The sequence below is a fragment of the Gracilinanus agilis genome, chromosome 1 (genome assembly GCF_016433145.1).
Source record: "Gracilinanus agilis isolate LMUSP501 chromosome 1, AgileGrace, whole genome shotgun sequence".
Taxonomy (NCBI): Eukaryota; Metazoa; Chordata; class Mammalia; order Didelphimorphia; family Didelphidae; genus Gracilinanus; species Gracilinanus agilis.
In genome coordinates, this window is record NC_058130.1 from 425499697 (window position 1) to 425519239 (window position 19543).

The window sequence follows — 19543 nt, forward strand, 5'->3', positions numbered from 1 at the left end:
GCCGCATTAAATTTAAATTCAAATTACCGGACAAGGAAATCTTCATTCAAATGCTGTTGCACTTTTGAAATAACACAACAAATTTTCTAACTATCAAAATGTTGGCCTGTACCAGATCATTTGTTCCTATTTGGCCTTAGATAACTAGGAAAAATTTCTTGGAGGGGGTGAAAAGGAGGGATGGGTGGGTGAATACCTCTTCGGCTCTCTGGGCTTCTTGGTGTTTATCCAAGTATGTTCCCTCCAGGACAGAGCCCACAATCGTTAACCCTTTCCCAGCCTTCAATTGGGTATTGAATGAGAGTAACCTCGGATGTTTTACACACTGTTCTGAATCCAGATTCAGCATCACCAGAACTTGAGGTCTGTAGTAGAAAATAAAATTAATAAGACAAAGGAAAAAAAATAAGTAAAATAAGTAACAGTGAATAAAGGATTTGCTTAAATAACTGGATTAAATGGACCAGTAGATCAAGGCTACTATTTGTTGGTTTGCAGCACCCTCTGCTGGTTAAAAGTATCTATCATTTATTTATTATTTAGTAGCAGAATTTATTTCGTTACAGAGGACTACTGGGTGCCAGAGTTTAAGAAGGACATCGATTTACTAAAGAACATCCACAGGAGGGTAACCAGGACAAGATGCCTCCAATGAAAACTCATGAAGTTGAATGAACTGGGGAGATTTCACCTGGAGAAGACTCAAGGAGATAGGAGAGCTCTCTCTTAAGTGTTTCCAGCTCAGCCATGTAGGTTTGGACCTGTTTTGGCCCCCGCAGACAGGAGCAGATGCAATGGGTATGAAATGCAAAGAGTCAAGTACCAAGTTTGTTGTAAAGAAAAATTTCCCATTAATTAAATTCTTCAACTAAATGCTGTCTCCTCCATAAAAATGGGGCTCCTTGATGACAAGGACCATGATACATCCCCAGCACTTAACATATTACCTGGCACAAAGTTAAGCACTTAAATGCTTGTTGACTAATCCTGGAATGTGCAGCTTTTGGGAGAAGGGAGTTCCCCTTCATTGAAAGATTCAAAGCAAGAGTTGGAATGTGGTGACAGTCTTTTATTCCTGAATTCCAATATTTCCCTTCAGATTTCACAAAGAACTTTGTTTTGTAATTCACTGATGTACTCATTGAAGCCTCATTTTCTTTCTTGACTGCAAGCTTCATGAGAGCAAGCAATGTTCTTTTTCTAAATTTTGTATCTTCTCTAGCATCTAATACAGTGCTCTGCATAAATTGGGTGCTTAATAAATATTTGTCGTCTTTTTAGTCACATCATATTTTGAAGTTTATTTGATTAAAAAAGGGTTAGGGATAAATGCATTTAGCAACCAGATTCTTACAGCAACTCAGTACTTACTTTTATTATTACTATTATTTTATTTTAAAGACACATATTACATTTAATATTAATTTAATACCTAATTCTTATTGTGCTCCCAACTCAACACACTAAAATTTTAGCTTATCGAGTAAAGCACTGACTAAGGTATAGATGGACACCACAATGTAGGAATAAACAAGGAGATGGTTAATACTTTCTTAGCAGAGAAAGGTGAGGAGAAACTTACCTCCAGTTTTTAGTGTGTGGTGGGCCATGTTCTACCCGAAGTAATGCATAACGAGCAGCATTCAAAGATAAACCTCTTATTCCATCACCCCATTCTTTCTCAGCTCTTAAAAGGGAAAAAACAAAACAAAACAAACTGTGCTTGAACTCACTTTAAAACAGCTGACAATCAATGAATAAATCATCTCTTGATTTTTTTCCTCTATTAAAAAAAGAATACTATTTGTCATATGGAGTAGCTTTTTGAGAAGAGGAAGGAAGGATATATGGGATATTACAATGAAGTAAGAAAAAATTTAAAAAATTTTATTTTAAAAAAATAAAAAAAAAACACAACATTTTGGGGAGGTAGGATTGGGCAGCAGCTAGGTGGCTCAGTGGACTGAGAGCCAGGTCTAGAGATCATAGATTCAAATCCGGTCTCAGACACTTTCTAGCTATATAACCCTGGGCAAGCTTTATCCCCTGTTGCGGGGCCCTTACTGCTCTTCTGCCTTGGAACCAATACTTAGTATTATTTCAAGATAGACAGTAAGAGCTTAAAAAAATAAACAAAACAACAACAAAAAAACAGTGATTGGACCATTCAACTTAATAATCTGAGCCAAAGTATCTTGATCAATGTGTTAGCTTAACAGTATACCACAATACATCTCTATTAACAAATAGAAAATGTTTTGAAGACTCTGATAAAAATGTCATCCCCAAAGATAAACATATAGATGTACTCTATGATGGTACAAGGTGTAAGTTTATGCCCATAATCACAAGAAATTATTAAACAGTAACTAAAATAATGCCAAATGTCTATATCATCGTAATAGGATGAAGGGAAATATGAGAAGCAAAGGAGTCCCCATTTTCTCAATTCAACAGAAAAAAATAATTTGAAGGAAAGAAAATTATAGATGTTGAAGTGACACTTCCCTGAGCTGCTTGGCTGCACAGAAGCACCTTTACTCTCAGCAGCTACTGGAAAAAGGCCCCCAGGTAGTCAATAGACATTTACTGAGTATACTATGGGTCAAGAACTGGAATTACAAAGACCAAAGTCAAACAAGTCCCTACCCTCAATAATCTAGCCCCAGAAAAGAGCACGTATGTGTTTATATGGGTATGCACAGCACACAAGAAGTCTTTTCCCTGGCTGTATTTAGACACCCATAATTATACACATAAAGAGAGTGTGAAAATATGTAAAAAAAGATAAAAGAAAGAATGTGGGAAGAAAGAGAAGAAATTAGCACATGTAGAGTTGAAAGTTACTAAACTTACAAAGGTGGCCCTTGAAGAAATTAGAGATTGTGAGAAGTAGACGAAAGGATGGAGTGCATTCGAGGCATGGGGAGCAGCCAGTACCGAGGAATGGAGATGGAAAGTGGAGAGATCTGGGAGGTAGCTGCAATAAGTTTTTTTAAAAAAATCTTTTTTTAAGTCACTTGTTTGCCCAGAGAATGTGGGATGGGGAATAATGTGTAATAAGGCAGGAAAATGATTTATTTGTCCATAACAGCTTGTGAAGGGCTTCAAATGACAAACAGAAAAGTTGACATGTAATTCCCTAATGAGAAGTTCAGAACACTTCACATTTTTGCATGGAGTTGGCCCTATTTCCCATCAAATGAGATGGTAAAAAATAAAAACCACTCAGGAAAGGTTTTTGGACAAATGTAGCTGTGGATACTTGGAAGTCAGAGCTACATTTTATAGACCGATAAAAACAAAGATGCAAAGAAAACAAACATGGCCAATGCTATCTTGAAAGAATCATGATCAATTTTCCCTAAAAAATGTACTTTAAGGACTCTATGCTAATTAAGCAGCATAGACAGTAGAACCAAATTTGTACATGAAATGGAAAATTTAAGGGTTATTGTATGAACAGAGTAGACTTCAAAACAGGTCACCACATGTGAAGAGGCAAAACTGAGATTTGAACCTAGGTCTTCCAGTTGAAAAATCTAGTGCTCTTTCATATGATAAACTCTCAACTCTCCATTTCTTTTGCCCCTTGCTTGATTTTGACTTAGAAAAGGTATCTGGTTTATAAAGATGTAAAAAGGTGATCCATTTTAGTTTTGGGGGCAATCTGAAATGCCAAGGTGGTAATAAATGTATTTGTTAACATTCTTCCCCCAACAATTTCTACTATTTACTTTGTCCTTTGTGGAAATTTTTTTTAAATCAATTTGTGGAATTTCATCCACACTCCTTGCACAGGCTAGAATTAAATTCAGATGCATCAGACAGAAATAAAAGAGAATAAATTAAAAAAAAAAAACAGGTCACCAAGGAATTAAGGTTTTGTCATACATATGATCAAAACACATCCAAACACATTCACTTCCCTTCCCTGTTTTGCACTGCCCTTGACCTTTTTACTTTTCTGTACAGTCCAAGAGTGAAGAATGATTTTATATCTTAAAATAAGTTTTATTGCACTGAAAAATGTAAAAATCATTCTTCGCTCCTGGGCCAAAATATACAAAAAAAGGCAGTGAGCTGGATTTGCCCTTGGGATGTAATTTGCCATATCTGGGCTGAAAGGAAAAAAAAATTCAACTAGAAAGAGTTATTTAGCTCAGGAAAAACAAAAGGATACTTTTGATTCAATATAGACACACATATATACACACATACATAATAAATATAACCAATTGGCTGATATAATTTAGATACACATTTGAAATTTCCCATATTTTTAACACCTCTCCCCTATTTTCTATGCCTGCTAAATTCATGAATTCATAGTAAATATGAACACTAGAAATAACAACAAAGAGAAAAACAGACCCACTTACCCTCTGTATTCAATGTACTTATAAATACAGCCTGCAATGAGCATGGCGAACAAGGCATAATACCAAGAGCAGATGAACATCAAGGCAAGACACAAGCTCATTCCAAGAAAGGACAGAGTCCTATAAGGAAAAAAATGTATTTATAAGTTATAAAACTGGATCATTTTCCTTTATTAAGTCTAATACTTCACTAAAGCATTCACCAAAAATAAGGGTTATGGAAAATAGTAGAACTAAACCATTTTGTTCTGGTCCTAAAAGTAAAAGGGCAAAGACAGGTAAGTTGATGAAAGGTAGAAAGTTAAAAGAAAAAGAGAGAGAGAAAAAAAAAAGGGGGGGGGTGCAGGCTCAGTGGAGAGAGGGCCAGGCCTAGAGACAAGAGGTCCTTGGTTCAAATTTGACCCCAGAACCTGCTAGCTATGTGACCCTGGGCAAGTCACTTAACCCCAACTGCCTAGTCCTTAGCACTCTTCTACCTTGGAACTCAGTATCAGACAGACTAAGACAGAAAGTGTGGGTTTAAAAAATTAAGAAAAACTTATTTTACATGAGATGCGAGTGAATCAGTAGCCATCACAGTGGCCCAATTTACAAAACTATGTAAGTGATAATGATAAGACTGTGGCATGAATTCCGTTAAAGACACTAAAGCACTAATTAAAGTTGATTTCAGTGTCAGGGTTTAATAAGCAAATATAGGATACAAATTTGGGAGAGACACATGACATATGTGGTAGGCAGAATGGCACTATGGATAGAGAGCTGATTTTTAAATCCAAAAGATCCAGGTTCAAGTCCAGCTTCTCATTCATCCTGGCAGCTTGACCCTGGAGAATTCTGGGCAATCCTTTAAGTCTGTAAATTGCAGGAAGAGATGCCATTCTGCATGAGCATTGGAGCTCCATTACAAAAATAAAATCACAGATTTGATGAAAAAGGACCAATATCAAGATGGGTTAACATACAATCTCTAACACCAGATATCTTTATCCACCAGATGCTCCATTAACAACTGAAAATACCTAGTGAATCTAATGCATGATGTGCAGAAATAAATGTGGTATTAGCTTACCAGTGATAAAACTTGAAACGAGGACGCCAGTTTGGGGTACGTAGAAGAGTCTGTACAGCACAAGCCAAATTCACAAACATGTAGCACATGAGGAAAAACCTGAAGAGTACAAAACATAACAGATCTCACCAATGACACACAAACATCACAGACTTCAATAACTGCAAAAAAAAAAACTAGGGACCAAGAGGTATTCAGGCAATTATCAATGGCCAACAAAAGTTGGGAAAGCATAGGAAAACTGAAGGCTGCCAAACCCTACCTGATCCAAGCTACAGTCAAGAAAATAGCAGATACCGAGTATTGAAAATGTAAGCCATTCTCAAGAAAAAGCCATCAATGAGCTTTCTAAGAGACCACGTGATTCACAAGTAAATTCTAAAAATACTTACAGGATAATTAATTCCAATACTATAGAAATTATTTGGAAAAACAGAAAAAAAAAGGAGTCTTGCCAAATTCTTTCTATGATACAAATATGGTTTTAATATCTACACCAAAAAGAGCAAGTATAGAGACTGTAGACCAACTATAGACCAAGTTCCCTAATAAATATATAAAAAATTAAAGGAGGCTATAAAAGAATATCATAAAAATCATATATGATGAACAAATGGAATGTGTACCAGGAACGCAATGCTGGTTCAATATTAAGAAAAGTAAAAGCATAATTGGTCATATCAATAACAAAAACAACAAAAATGATGAGATTATCTCAATAGATGCATAAAAAACTTTTGATGAAATATAGCACTCATTCCAATTAAAAACACTAAGAAAGCAGAGGAATTAAGTGGAGCTTTCCTTTAAATGATAAGGAGTATCTGTCCAAAACTAAGAGCAAGCATCCTCTTTAATGGGTGATAAACTAGAAGACTTCCCAATAAGACGAGGGATGAAGAAGGAAAGATATCTATTATCACCACTACTATTCAACAGTGTACTAGAAATGATAGTTACAGCAATAGTACAAGAAAAAGAAATTAAATTAGAACAGATGAAGAAACAAAACTATCATTCTTTGAAGATGCTATACTTGGAAAATCCTAGAGAATCAACTAAAAAATTAACTGAAATGATTAACAAAATTCAACAAAGCAGCAGGATTGTTGATCCATATAAATCTTCAGTGTTTCTATAAATCACCAATTCATACCTCATATTTTAAAAAAAGAATATTAAAATATTTTATTTTGTTAAAATGTATTATTATTAATACATTTTACTTAAAATATATTTTTGAAGGTTTAAAATCTCTTCCCCTTATTAAAGCATTCTATAATGTTTTAATTCCCATTAATGACAACTTTGCACTTTGAATGATTTTCTTCTGTGCTCTCAATCCACTGGATTACTTGATGTAATGTACTAATCCCATAGCCTAGTTATCTTGCATACTTCACCAAAGCCAACCCTCTAATCCATTCAAGTTGGTCTTTCTACTCTCTGAGGGCAACAGCTTCTGTAAAGCTCCTTGATAACTTCAGCACAAAACTTGCCCCCTTCCTTAACCCTTTATGACCATGATCCACATGTTAGGATTGGGTTCAAAGCCCACTTCAATAACTGTAACCACAGGTCAGCCTCTTTACTGTCTTGTCCTTGGTTTCCTCATCTATAAAACTGGCGTGGAGTGGGGCTAGATGACTTCTAGGCTCCTTCTAGCATGTAGCTAAGATCTAAGATGATATATTATATATTTTATGTATTTGTAAATTACACATTTTATTCTTTTAGGATTTTTATCCCACTCTATGTTACATGTTCCCAGTTAGTCTGAGAGCTCTGTGACTTGACAGGGCATCTTCTTCTTCTTCGCACCCTCACAATAAAAGTATTTTGCTAACATGAAAATAACAGGCACTTAATAAAAAAAGACATACTGGGTTGGCTTTAAGGATTTCTCAAGTGTATTTTTAAGGTGTTAATTTTTTTAAAAATCAGAATGTTTATTATTAAAGAGGAAAAAGAATTAAGGAGTGAAATAATGGATAAAGAAAGGAGAAGAAAGTAGGACTTAAAAAGTCAAATTTAGTGAAATAAAGTGTACTTACATTGAAAGAATAGGTGCTACACTATCCAAGGAAGCAATCAGGATTCCTATTTCACAGATGAGAGCAGTAAGGAGTAAGGCCCATGTGGGCTCCCCATTTGCTTTCCCATGACCAAACACCTAATTCAAATAAAAAGTATAAATGCAATAAGTTCAATTTGATGCCTAGGTATGACAAAAGATCACATTTCAATACATAAAAGTAAATTTTTTTTTTGCAGTTAGGGCTGAAACCAAAAAAGCAAGCTCAGCTCTCTGCACACATAACTCAAACCCCCCACATATGCACAACAAAATTTAAGGGAAAAAAAGCATATTTTTACCCAAATGTCCATATAGCCACAGGCCCAAACAACTTGAAATGAAGCCAAACGTTTGATGCTAAACTGCTTAACTGCTTCTGAGAAGAAATGTCCAATAAAAATAAAAAGCTATTCTTAAAACTCTGCATTTGTCTTTAAAGATGGATAACTCTGGAGAGAACAGAACTAGTAGTCCTAAAAATTATTTTAGTTGGCACTATAATCAATGTGTATTCTGTTGCCTGCAGACTAATGTACTCACATGAAATATGCAAAGAAAAAGGGGAACAAGAGTCAGGAATTGGCCATTGAGGCCCTCAAAACGCATTCATTGATCATAAATATATGGCTGAGCAGAAACTGTTTGAAGCCAAAAGTAATTCTGCAAATATATACATCCAGTTGGTGGCATCAGTCAGCCACTTTTGGAAGGATTTTTTTTTAATCTCCTCCAGAAATTCCCTCCTCTACACTGTTCCTTCAATGCATTAATAGTAAGGATGATGACTGTGTTCCTAAAGACCATGTTAACAGAATGTGACGTTCTCCCTCTTAAGTTTGTAGGGAGAGTCACTGGCTGTCCATCTATTGTCTGCGGGCAAATCCAGCTAAGTTCTTAAAGTATCAGAGCCAAAAACTATAATGTGATTATTTGGAGGAGTTCAATGGATCAATTAGGGGCATCCAGGTGCTGTAATGAATAAAGCACCAGACCTGGAGTCAGGAATATCTGAGTTCAAATATATTCTTAGACACTAATTAACTATAGGTCCCTGGCAAGTCACTTAAGTCTTATTTGCCTCAATTCCTCATCTGTAAAATGGGAACACACTAGAAAAGAAAATAACAAACTATTTCTACCCCCCAAAAAGGCCCATGGGGTTTGTACATGAATGAGATTGCGTGAAGAAAACACAACTGAACAACATTAAATCAAGTTAGAATTAACCTGAGTATCAATTGAGAGGTAGCACTATTCTAAAGAAGTCAAGAATTCGTAAAATGCCAAAATGGAAAATAGAGTGCTGTGAACATCTGTTAAAATATATTATTATTGTAGTTGTGTCAAATCCAACCACAGAAATTTTTTAAAGCAGCAATTCCAACACACATCTTGAGCTATCAGGGAAAGGATACTATTCAGCAAGTAGGAAAGATTTAGCAGTTCACATATGTCATAAAATATCTCAGAGAAAATGGTGGCTGAAACATTCCATATTGTTATTTTTTTAATCACTTAAAGGTATGCATATTTGTGGTATTTTTCCATCAAAAATTAAATCTAAAATAATGCATCCATTGGCATAGAAACAATTCAAAGTAGATGAGACACATGAAGCTATTTTAGTGATGAAGATAAAAACTAAATACTCAGGAGCAAATTTTTTTTTTAAACCCTTGTACTTCGGTGTATTGTCTCATAGGTGGAAGAGTGGTAAGGGTGGGCAATGGGGGTCAAGTGACTTGCCCAGGGTCACACAGCTGGGAAGTGGCTGAGGCCAGGTTTGAACCTAGGACCTCCCGTCTCTAGGCCTGACTCTCACTCCACTGAGCTACCCAGCTGCCACCCCCCCCTTTTTTTAAGAATGATTCAAACTCAGAAATCTTTTCTTCTGAATTGCTCAGTTCCATTTGAATTATTGTTTACTTTTTGTGCACTATCCTTTAAAAGCCTGAAAAGACAGTGAGGGATATCAAAACATGCCACCATGAAATAGTTGAATAAACAAATAATAACAGTTGAACGAACAAAAATTTTTGTTTGGAGAGTTGGTAAGAGGGAACATGATAGTAATCCTCAAATATTGGCTGGTCTGCAATGTAGAAGAGGAAGTAGACTTATTCTGTGTAGTCTGAGGGAGTAAAATTGGGGAGCCAATGAGTAAAAGTGATACTGAATCAAAAGAATCCTTATAAAATGAGCTAACAATTAAATTCATGATGAAAAATGCTATCTACCACAATAGAAGGAACTGAGGGTATGAATGCAGATTGAAGTATGCCATTTTTTACTTTATTTCCATCATAAGTTTTTTCTTTTATGTGTGATGTCTTTTTTTTAATAAGGAATATTGAAATATGCATTGCATGATAGCAGATGTAACTGGGAAGTGATGAAGGGGAGAGAATTTGAAGAGCCAACTGTCATAAAACAAATGTTAAAAATGTTGATTCCACATGTTAATGAAGAAAAAAATACAGTAAAATATTATTAAGAAGAAAATAATTAGAGCTGTCCAAAAATGGGATGTGCTTTCCTTTTTAGTTAATGTAGGAATTCACTGTCCCTAGAAGAATATTCAAAAAGGTAAGGTGACCCTCTCTTTAAAATGTAACCCACAAGATTCTATGATGAATCAATTATCATAAAACATAAATTATCTTGGTGATGAGCATATCTCATTGTAAGCCTTAATAAATCATATTTGTATAATGCATAATTGTATAATATTTTATAATATGAAGATATAGTTTGGCATAATGGATAGATTATGGGCTTTGAGGCAGGATGTTGCTGTTCAGTTGTTTTTCAGTCATACCTGACTCTTCCTAAGCCCATTTGAGGTTTTCTTGGCAAAGATTCTGGAGTGGTTTGTCATCTCCTTCTCTGCTTTATTTTACAGATGAAGAAACTGAGGCAAACAGGGCTAAGTGATTTACTCAGGATCGCAGAACTAATAACTGTTTGAGACTGGATTTGAATTTAGGTCTTCTTGACTCTTAAGCACAGGACTCTATCTACTTTACCTCCTAGCTATCTTTAAGGCAGGAAGAACTTGGTTCAAATCCCCACCTGTGATATTTAGTGGTTATTCTGGGCAAGTGATACATCTATATCTCCATCAACTTCCTAAGACTTCTTTTCTAAGTTATAGAGGGGTTTCAATCTGCTTTCTAGGAAGTTTTCACACTGGGACTACTCCTCCCTATACAGACAAAAACCACAAACCTTCTGTTTATTAACATTATTATGATTACCTTAGAGATGATTATTTTCTTCAGTAGAAGACTAGATGAGATGGTCTTGAAGATACCTTATAACCCTAAGATTCTAGACTCTATTCTATTCTTGTGTATATATGTGTGTAGGTATGGGTGAATGGATGAGGGTATGGTTGAATCCTCTGGCATTCTGATAAAGTCTATGGGACTCCTCAGAGTAATATTAGAAAATGCATAAAGCACAGAAGATAACAAAGAAAACCAATCATATTGAAATACAGTTATTAAATCATTGTGTTTTTTTAAGTTATAGATCTATGCACTGCTAGATCAATTTAAGAGGAAAGACGAGAAGAAGCATTTATATAGTGCCTACTATGTGCCAGATATTGGCACATAGTAGCCACTATATAGATATAGATATATAGAAATATCTCATTTGACCCACAACAACCCTGTCACAGTAGTAGGTGGCATTTCCAATTGAAGAAACTGAGGCAAATAGAGATTAAGTGACTTTCTCAGAATAATATAGCTAGTGTCTAAAGCCAGATTAGAACCTGAATCTTCTTGACTAAACCCAGCACTTCAATATTCCATAACTGCCTTAAAGACAAGGCAAAAACTAATAATCATTAACAAAAGAATTATATTTCTTTGTCTTTTGTTCTAAGATTCTCTGAATCTTATAATCATGAGATGATTCAGGTAAAAAACCACATAAGCCAAAACATACAAGGAGTTTCTTGGAAAGGGAGAGAGAAATTTGACCAGAAATAAGAACTGGTGATATGACTTTTTTCTAAATGAAATCACTTCAGCATAATAAGTATAAATGATAAAATGATTGAGGTCTTTTTCTTAAATCTATTCTATAACTCATCTTTGTAAAAGAGATTTATGATTCTAGGATACAATGATCACTAGGACTATTCTTTAAAACTTAATTCAGGGGCAAGCTCAGAAGTACCGGGACTGGAGATGGGCAGTTCTGGGTTCAAATGTGACCTTAGACACTTCTCAACCCTGTGACCATGGACAAATCACTTAACCCCAATTGTCTAGGCTTTACTGTTCCTCTGCCTTAGAACTGACACTTAAGAGTGAGCTCTAAAACAGAAGGCAAGGTTTTTTTAAAAAATGCTCAACAACAAAGGTCTAATTACTCAAATATATAAGGAGTTAAATCAATTGTACAAAAAAATCAAGCCACTCCCCAAATGATAAATGGGCAAGAGACATGAATAGGCAATTTTCAGTTAAAAAAATCAAAACTATCAACAAACACATGAAAAAGTTTTCTAAATCTCTTATAATAAGAGAAATGCAAATCAAAACAACTCTGAGGTACCACCTCACACTAACATTGACAGCAAAGGAAAGTGGTGAATGTTGGAGGGGATATGACATAATTGGGACATTAATGCATTGTTGGTGAAGTTGTGAACTGATCCAACCATTCTGGATGGCAATTTGGAACTATGCCCAAAGGGCTTTAAAAGACTATCTGCCTTTTGATCCAGCCATAGCACTGCTTGGTTTATACCCCAAAGAGATAATAAGGAAAAAAACTTGTATAAAAATGTTTATAGCCGCGCTCTTTGTGGCAGCAAAAAATTGGAAAATGAGGGAATGTCCTTCGACTGGGGAATGGCTGAAAAAACTGTGGTATCTGTTGGTGATGGACTACTATTGTGCTCAAAGGAATAATGAACTGGAGGAATTCCATGTGAAATGGAAAGACCTCCAGGAATTGATGCAGAGCGAAAGGAACAGAGCCAGAAGAACATTGTACACAGAGACCAATACACTGTGGTAAAATCAAACGTAATGGACTTCTGTCCTAGCAGCAATGCAATGATCCAGGACAATCTGGAGGGACTTATGGAAAAGAATGCTGCCCACATTCAGAGGAAGAACTGTGAGAGTAGAAACACAGAAGAAAAACAACTGCTTGAACACATGGGCTGATGAGGATATATTACTGGGGATGTAAGATGCTAAATGATAACTCTAGTCTAACTACCAATAATATGGAATTGGGTCTTAATGATTCATGTAAAACCCAGTGGAACTGTGCATCAGCTAAGGAGGGTTAGGGGAGTTTTGGGGAAAGGGAAAGAACATGAAACATGTAACTATGGGAAAATATTCAAAATCAAAAACTAAATAAACAATAAATAAACAAATAAATGGAAAAAAAATAAATAAATGCTCAGCATAAGATCAGTCATCACCTGAAGGAAAGGCACAATCCCATCTCTTGCAATAGCCTGCAGTAGCCTAGGTGCACCTGTTAAACTCTGTAGACCAGCCCCACAGGTGGAGAAGAAAGAGCCAATGACAATGACCCAGGGCGATGGCCAGGCCAGCATGCCAATCACAAGTTTTCCTTTCAGGGCTTCTCCAAACCTAGAAAAGGGGAAAGGATGAGCCCAGTATTAGTAGTGACAATTTTTGGTTGACTAAAAGCACAAGCAAATTATGACATAAATAATTTTTTACCTATTTTTTGATAGTATTGCTAAAAGAAAAATATAGTTAATAATGTGAACAGAGACTCAGCATTTTGGGTTCAGAAAAGTATTATCATCATTATTATTTTTATACCTTTTCTTCTGTCTTAAAATTGATATGCAGTATCAGTTCCAAGGCAGAAGGGCAGTAAGGGCTAGGCAACTGGGGCTGAGTGACTTGCTGAGGATAATATAGTTAAAAGTATCTGAGATCACATTTAACCCAGAACCTCTTCTCTCCAGGTCTGGCTCTGTATCCACTGAGCCATCTAGCAGAGTCAAAAAACATTATTTAAAAGTGACCTGAATTGCTATTAAGGGGCTTGTTGTCCCCTGATGGGAGTTTATAATAAGCATACCAAAGGGTAGAGTAATTGGAGTGCCCTAAAATAACTCAGCAAGCATTTCCTGAGGAGGCACAATGTACCTTATAAGAAGTTCTAAAAATGTTGATTGAGATTCTACTTGAGAATTGACTCTAAGAAAAGCAGACTTCAAACCAGACTCTCTTTTACATATATGTGTGTAGATATTATGCACACATGCGCATAGGCTGTTTTACGTATACAGCATTTTACTATAATTTTAAACATAAAGTACACCAAAGGGTTTCAATCTCCTACTTAAATACTGCTTTGTTTGCTGAAATTAAAGCCCTTAACGTTTGCATGTAACAAACTAAAAATTAAAATGAACATACTTATCTCTCAAAATTACACCTTCTATACAGGCTCCAAAAAGGACAATGCAGGACAAATCTATTTTAGTAAGTTAAGACAACAAGAGAAGGATGGTTGGCTGTATTGTTGGGAATTTCTTACAGGCACTGCCAAAGAGCTCCCCATGGTATAAATAGAATATCATGATACCAAAAGATTGGGAATGTTCTTGCTTAGAATCATGAGTCAGCAGAAAAACATTTAGAATGTATCTCTAAACCCTCTCCCACTGAAAGAAAGAACTACTCTTAAAGTCCAAAATAATTTCAGAGGTGGGTGGGTTGTATGAGAGAGAGAGAGAGAGAGAGAGAGAGAGAGAGAGAGAGAGAGAGAGAGAGAGAGAGAGAGAGAGAGAGAAAGAAAGTGTATTTGAGGACCAACAGAAATTCTATGATCTTTCTTACCCCCACCCCAATTTATTGAATAACTTTCTGCTATGTTACAAACAATTCTATTTGCCCCAGATTTTTAGAAAAGCAGCAATTATGGTCACAAGCTTGAGAAATTCTTTTGGATAAAGAAATCTGTATCCTAATTCAAATCAGTACAGTGGTTAGGAGAAAAATAGCAGTAAAGAGAATTTGGAAGAGAAATTTGACATTCTGCAAAAGAAGAAAAGAACAAAGGGATCCAACATCAACATCTTTGCCCAAAGGATACAGATAAAAGATGTGGTCACGATTGCCAAAATTGTTCCAGTAGGGATAGATTTCTGAGCATCCCTCAAATCACCCGATCGGTTTGAACCCGCCATAATACCTAAAACAGACAAAACCAGTTATCTTCATCTATCTTATAAACTTTGAGATATATGAAAACTTTTAAGTCGAAGTTATGGGACTATAGAAATGTCTTGCTTATTCAGAGGTCAAACTCATCCACATCAGAACATCAAACAGCCATCTACAAACCAATGAACTCAAAACAGGCTAGTTATTCTTTGGGTCTCCATCTCATTCAGATCTTTTTTGTTTTTCTTTTGAACTCTCATTTAACATATAATTTTGCCAAGACTGACTATCCATCTTCCCAATAAGCAAGGAGGAAAATGGGGAGAAATGGGCTATCAAAGAGTATGCCATTCCAGAAATAAAATATCAAATGCTCAATAATAGATATTCATCAAGACAACTGTTAGTAATTAAGTAATAGTTAAGTCATGTTCAAAACTTGCTACCTAAGTAGACAAGGAAATATGTACTACATTTTAAAAAAGAACTTGTATCAAAATGGCTAAAATAAATTGGGGGAACTTGAAAGAGTGACCCCCAAACATCTAAGAAAATTCTCTTAGGTGGAATGAATACTTTGTTCCTTTTTTGATAAGGTATTTTGGGGCATTAGTGTCACTCTGTAATAACCAAACAAACTGGTTTTGATTCTCTGAAGTAGGGGGAGCATACAGTAAAGAACTCAAATAAGCTACTTCATATCATAAACAAAAATTAACTATTAAATAAAGTCAGTTTTAAATAAAAGATAATGCTCCTCTTCCTTCATCCAAAGTGTCAATGCTGACAGTGAGGGATAGTTATGTACTCATTTCTGGGCTGAATCTTATATCAAATCCCAATAATCCCTTAACTGATCATTGGGATCATGTTTATAATCTGAATGGTCTGAAAAAAATGATGTTACAATGTAAAATTGGTCACACCTGGAAATATCCTGATTCTCATAAAGTCCAATGAACAATCAAGAATCTTTGCATTTTCCTAATTAACAATATTTCATGCTTAAAAGAAAGAAGCAAAAAACATATCAGAACAGGGGTTCTTAACGGCATGGCCCATGAACTTTAAAAAAAAAATTTATTTTGAGAAATCCATTGTAATATAATTGGTTTCTTTTTTAATCATAGATTTCATTTAAACACATTATTCTCAGAAGGGTGACTGCCAAGGGGGTCCATGAAACAAAAAGGGTACAATAACCCTATACTAGAAGAAAGAGACACAATATCAAATATGTGGGGCAGTAAGCAGGAGGGATAGGGCATCTGGGTTTGAAGGATATTAGCTTCTTGTTCTAAGTGTTAAGTATAGTTATTTCTATGCTGCATAAAAAGCAGTGGCACTCTAAATTTCAGTGCCTTAGGACAAAGCCTAACCACCCCTACTCCCCAACCCCTTTTCCCTGACCTAGTTATATAGTCCTAGAATATCATTTCAGAACTCCAAATGACTATAACTGGCCTTGGAATAGTAAATAGTAAAATTGGCCTTTAGGGCCCAAGAAAAATAAGTTCTTCCATCTAGGCTTTCCTTGATCAAACTTATGCTTATCCTAATACAGACCCTAGTAGAGATAAAGGTAAAATCAAAGAAAATGTTTGTGATTCAAAGAATCTGCAAGGAAAGAGGCACTGACTATGAACAAAGGACTTCTTAATTGCATATGTATATCTGTACACACACATAAACATAAGTATATATTTTTTAAGTTTCACATCTTTATCCATCTGTTAAACCTAATATAATTTCATGCAACATGAAAGAAAAATCTAGTAATTCCTAATTAAGTGTAGAATGGTGCAGATAGCTTTTGGAAAGATCAGTTACTTGAAAAAGAATCATTTTTACCATAATTAACTATATCCAAAAGGGCTATAAAACTATGCATCGAACCCTTTGATCTGATAATACCACCACTAGGTCTGTATCCTAAAGAGATAATAAAAAAGGGGAAAGTTTGTACTTGTACAAAAATACTTATAACCACCCTTTCTGTGGTGGCAAATTGAGGGGATGTCCAACAATTAGGAATGGATGAACAAATTGTGGTATCTGCTGGTGATGGAATACTATTGTGCTATAAGAAATGATAAGCAAGATGATTTCAGAAAAAGCTGGAGAGATCTGCAGGAACTGATATAGAGTGAAATAAGCAGAACTAGGAGAACCTTTTACACAGTAAGAGCAACATTGGACAATGATTATCTGTGAAAACTTGGCTCCTCTCAGCATGCAATGATCTGGGACAATCCTGAAAGACTTATGACAGAAAAGCTACCTCCAGAGGAAGAACTGTTGGAGCTGTCTTTCACAAGGGTGTATTTTTGGTTTTATTTTGGGGTTTTGGTTACGTATGAATTTGGTCTTAAAAACAATGACCAATAATGACCAATATGGAAATGTGTCTTGTATGACAAGAAAAAAAAAAAAAGAAAGAAAAAAGCATCACTTTCATCAGAATTAAGGGCCTTCTTTCATTAATTTGTGATGATAATCCACATTAACTAAGTAGAACTTGTACTACACAGAAGTGTTCCAAGAATCTGATTCTGGGTTATTCTTTCTGTTCCAACACCATCAGGTCTGAATATTTTCAGATCTAAGCCATACAAAGCAGCTTCTCTCCCTGACCCAGCTCCAATAAACACAAAGAGAGGGATAAAGCCAGCTCCGTGGCCTGGCTGAGATCTGGTGGAACATGGGAGCAGCTAGGTGGCTCCTAGACTTTGAAGCTCAACTGAGGTTCTTTAAAGATACTTGTGATTCCTTATCACTAAATTAGAAGTTTCATCATTCCAATCGAGGAAAAGGGGACTTTTGCATGGTAGAAAAGGCTAGGAATATCCTAGTGGAGACATCATTTCACTGGATTTAGTTGCTGTTCATCTAATCCAGTGATTCCCAAAGTGGGCACTAGCACCCCCTAGAGGGTGCTGCAGCGATCTAGGGAGGGGAGCGGTGATGGCCACAGGTACATGTATCTTTCCTATTAATTGCTATTAACATTTTTAAAAATTAATTTCCAGGAGGCTAAGTAATATTTTTTCTGAAAAGGGGGTGGTAGGCCAAAAAAGTTTGGGAACCACTGATCTAATCTGACCCTTTTCAGGAAGATGTACTCAAAACTATTAAATCTCTCTTTACATACAGTCATGCTGAGGTATCAAAGGATGATCATGGTACAAAACTTCTAAGGACCTGGAACAACTGTATGGTTGGACTGAACACGTTACCACCTTGTTCTCTCACTAAATTGGTTTTTTAGCAAATTGGTGAGATTCTTTGACTAGAGGGAAAATGAACTATGGTTGTCTAAGTAACTTTTCAAAACAAAAACTGACAAAGATAACAAGCTTTCCAATCTCATGTGGACACTGCAAACCCAAGAGCTTGGGAGATCCATTCACCAGAAGTAGGCACTGACAGATTGAAATCAAGCAGATGCTCCCTTTAAAAGTTGAGTCTACAAGCTATTCTTGCAGCATTATGCCAGCCTGTGATGAAAAACAAGTCTCAAAATATACCTTTTCAATTTCCATAGAAGGGTCTAAAATAAGTGGTTTGCTATTTATAATATTCCTCTGTGGTCTCAAGCCCCAGGCAACTCAAATACTATTGAATTGTAGAGATCTACATTAGTGGTAGGAATTCCAAATGAGAAGTCCGCCCTCCTCCCCCCAAGAGCTACCAAAATATTCCTTTAAAAAAACTGCTATATGTGGTGGTAAAGAACTGGAAGCTGAGGGAATGCCCATCAATTGGGGAATGGGTAAACAAATTGTGGTATATAATTGTGATGGAATACTGCTGCCCCATAAGAAGCTATGAGCAGGCTAATTGTATTAAGAAAAAAAACAACCTGGAAAGAAGTACATAGAATAATGAATAGTGAAATGACTAAAACCAAGAGAACATTATATACAGGTACAGAATTAATACTCGAAGAATAAACTGTGAATGTTACTTCCAAAGAGTGAATTACAGAGGTGAAAACAGGAAAGACAATTTGTAGCAACATGTAGGACTCCTGTACAATATATTCTGTGTTGTGGAGAAGAGCTGGGATATAGAAAGAAGGGAAGGATAGAGGAATGGAGGGATATCCAGAAGTAAACACAGAAAAGCAGGAAAGATTTGACAGTTTTGTGTGGGATATATTATATAGGTGTGAAAAAAAGTAAGCTAAGCATGTAAGAGACTTAAGATTTCATTTACGCACAAACATATTTTCCTTTTTATATGGAAATGCTTGTTTTGTTTGATTTTATAAAATTTGGAAATAAGACTATAAAATGTGGGGGAAAAGAAAAAATGACAGTGCTACTTATAAATAGCCAAAGTTGTTTAAATAAAATTGACTAAGATTTTAGAAAGAAAAATCCCATTTTTAACTAGAGAGTGTAAAAACTATAAAATAATGTTTCTATAATTATCAATGGCATTAGATGATATTACAGTCCTGAAAATGGAAGGTTAGAATAGGACTTTGGAAAATTCAAAGGGACTTTAGTGGGTCATCTATTCCAATTGTCTCATTTTGTATATGAGGAAATTAAAACTCGACAGTGAAAGAAACTCCATAGGACGATGAGTGCAAAAATAGAGGAGACCTCAGAGGTCAGCAAGTCCAACTATTCCATTTTACAGATGGGGAAACTAGTCTTTGAGAAGGTAGTGACTTACTCAAGATTATATAGTTAACAAGAAAAGGAAGAACAGGAATTCAGACCAGTTTTCTAAATCAACAATTATTGCTTCTTTGCCAACATGGAATCATAGAAAGTTTATAATTTATTTATGAATTTCAGAATAAGTAAAAAAA

The 19543-nt window shown here is 35.6% G+C and overlaps 1 protein-coding gene across 2 annotated transcripts in view; it reads right to left on the bottom strand.

Moving 5' to 3' along the window:
- SLC12A7 (solute carrier family 12 member 7) overlaps positions 1 to 19543 on the bottom strand; it is a 158202-nt gene that overhangs the window by 41636 nt on the left and 97023 nt on the right. For both annotated transcript variants that reach the window (XM_044665299.1, XM_044665290.1), the window contains exons 10-17: positions 14648 to 14746; positions 13969 to 14026; positions 12990 to 13164; positions 7509 to 7627; positions 5455 to 5553; positions 4383 to 4502; positions 1583 to 1687; positions 197 to 365 (exon numbers count right to left, since the gene is read on the bottom strand). In XM_044665299.1, coding sequence (XP_044521234.1) covers positions 197 to 365; positions 1583 to 1687; positions 4383 to 4502; positions 5455 to 5553; positions 7509 to 7627; positions 12990 to 13164; positions 13969 to 14026; positions 14648 to 14746 — 944 coding nt within the window. The remainder of the gene's footprint in view (positions 1 to 196; positions 366 to 1582; positions 1688 to 4382; positions 4503 to 5454; positions 5554 to 7508; positions 7628 to 12989; positions 13165 to 13968; positions 14027 to 14647; positions 14747 to 19543) is intronic.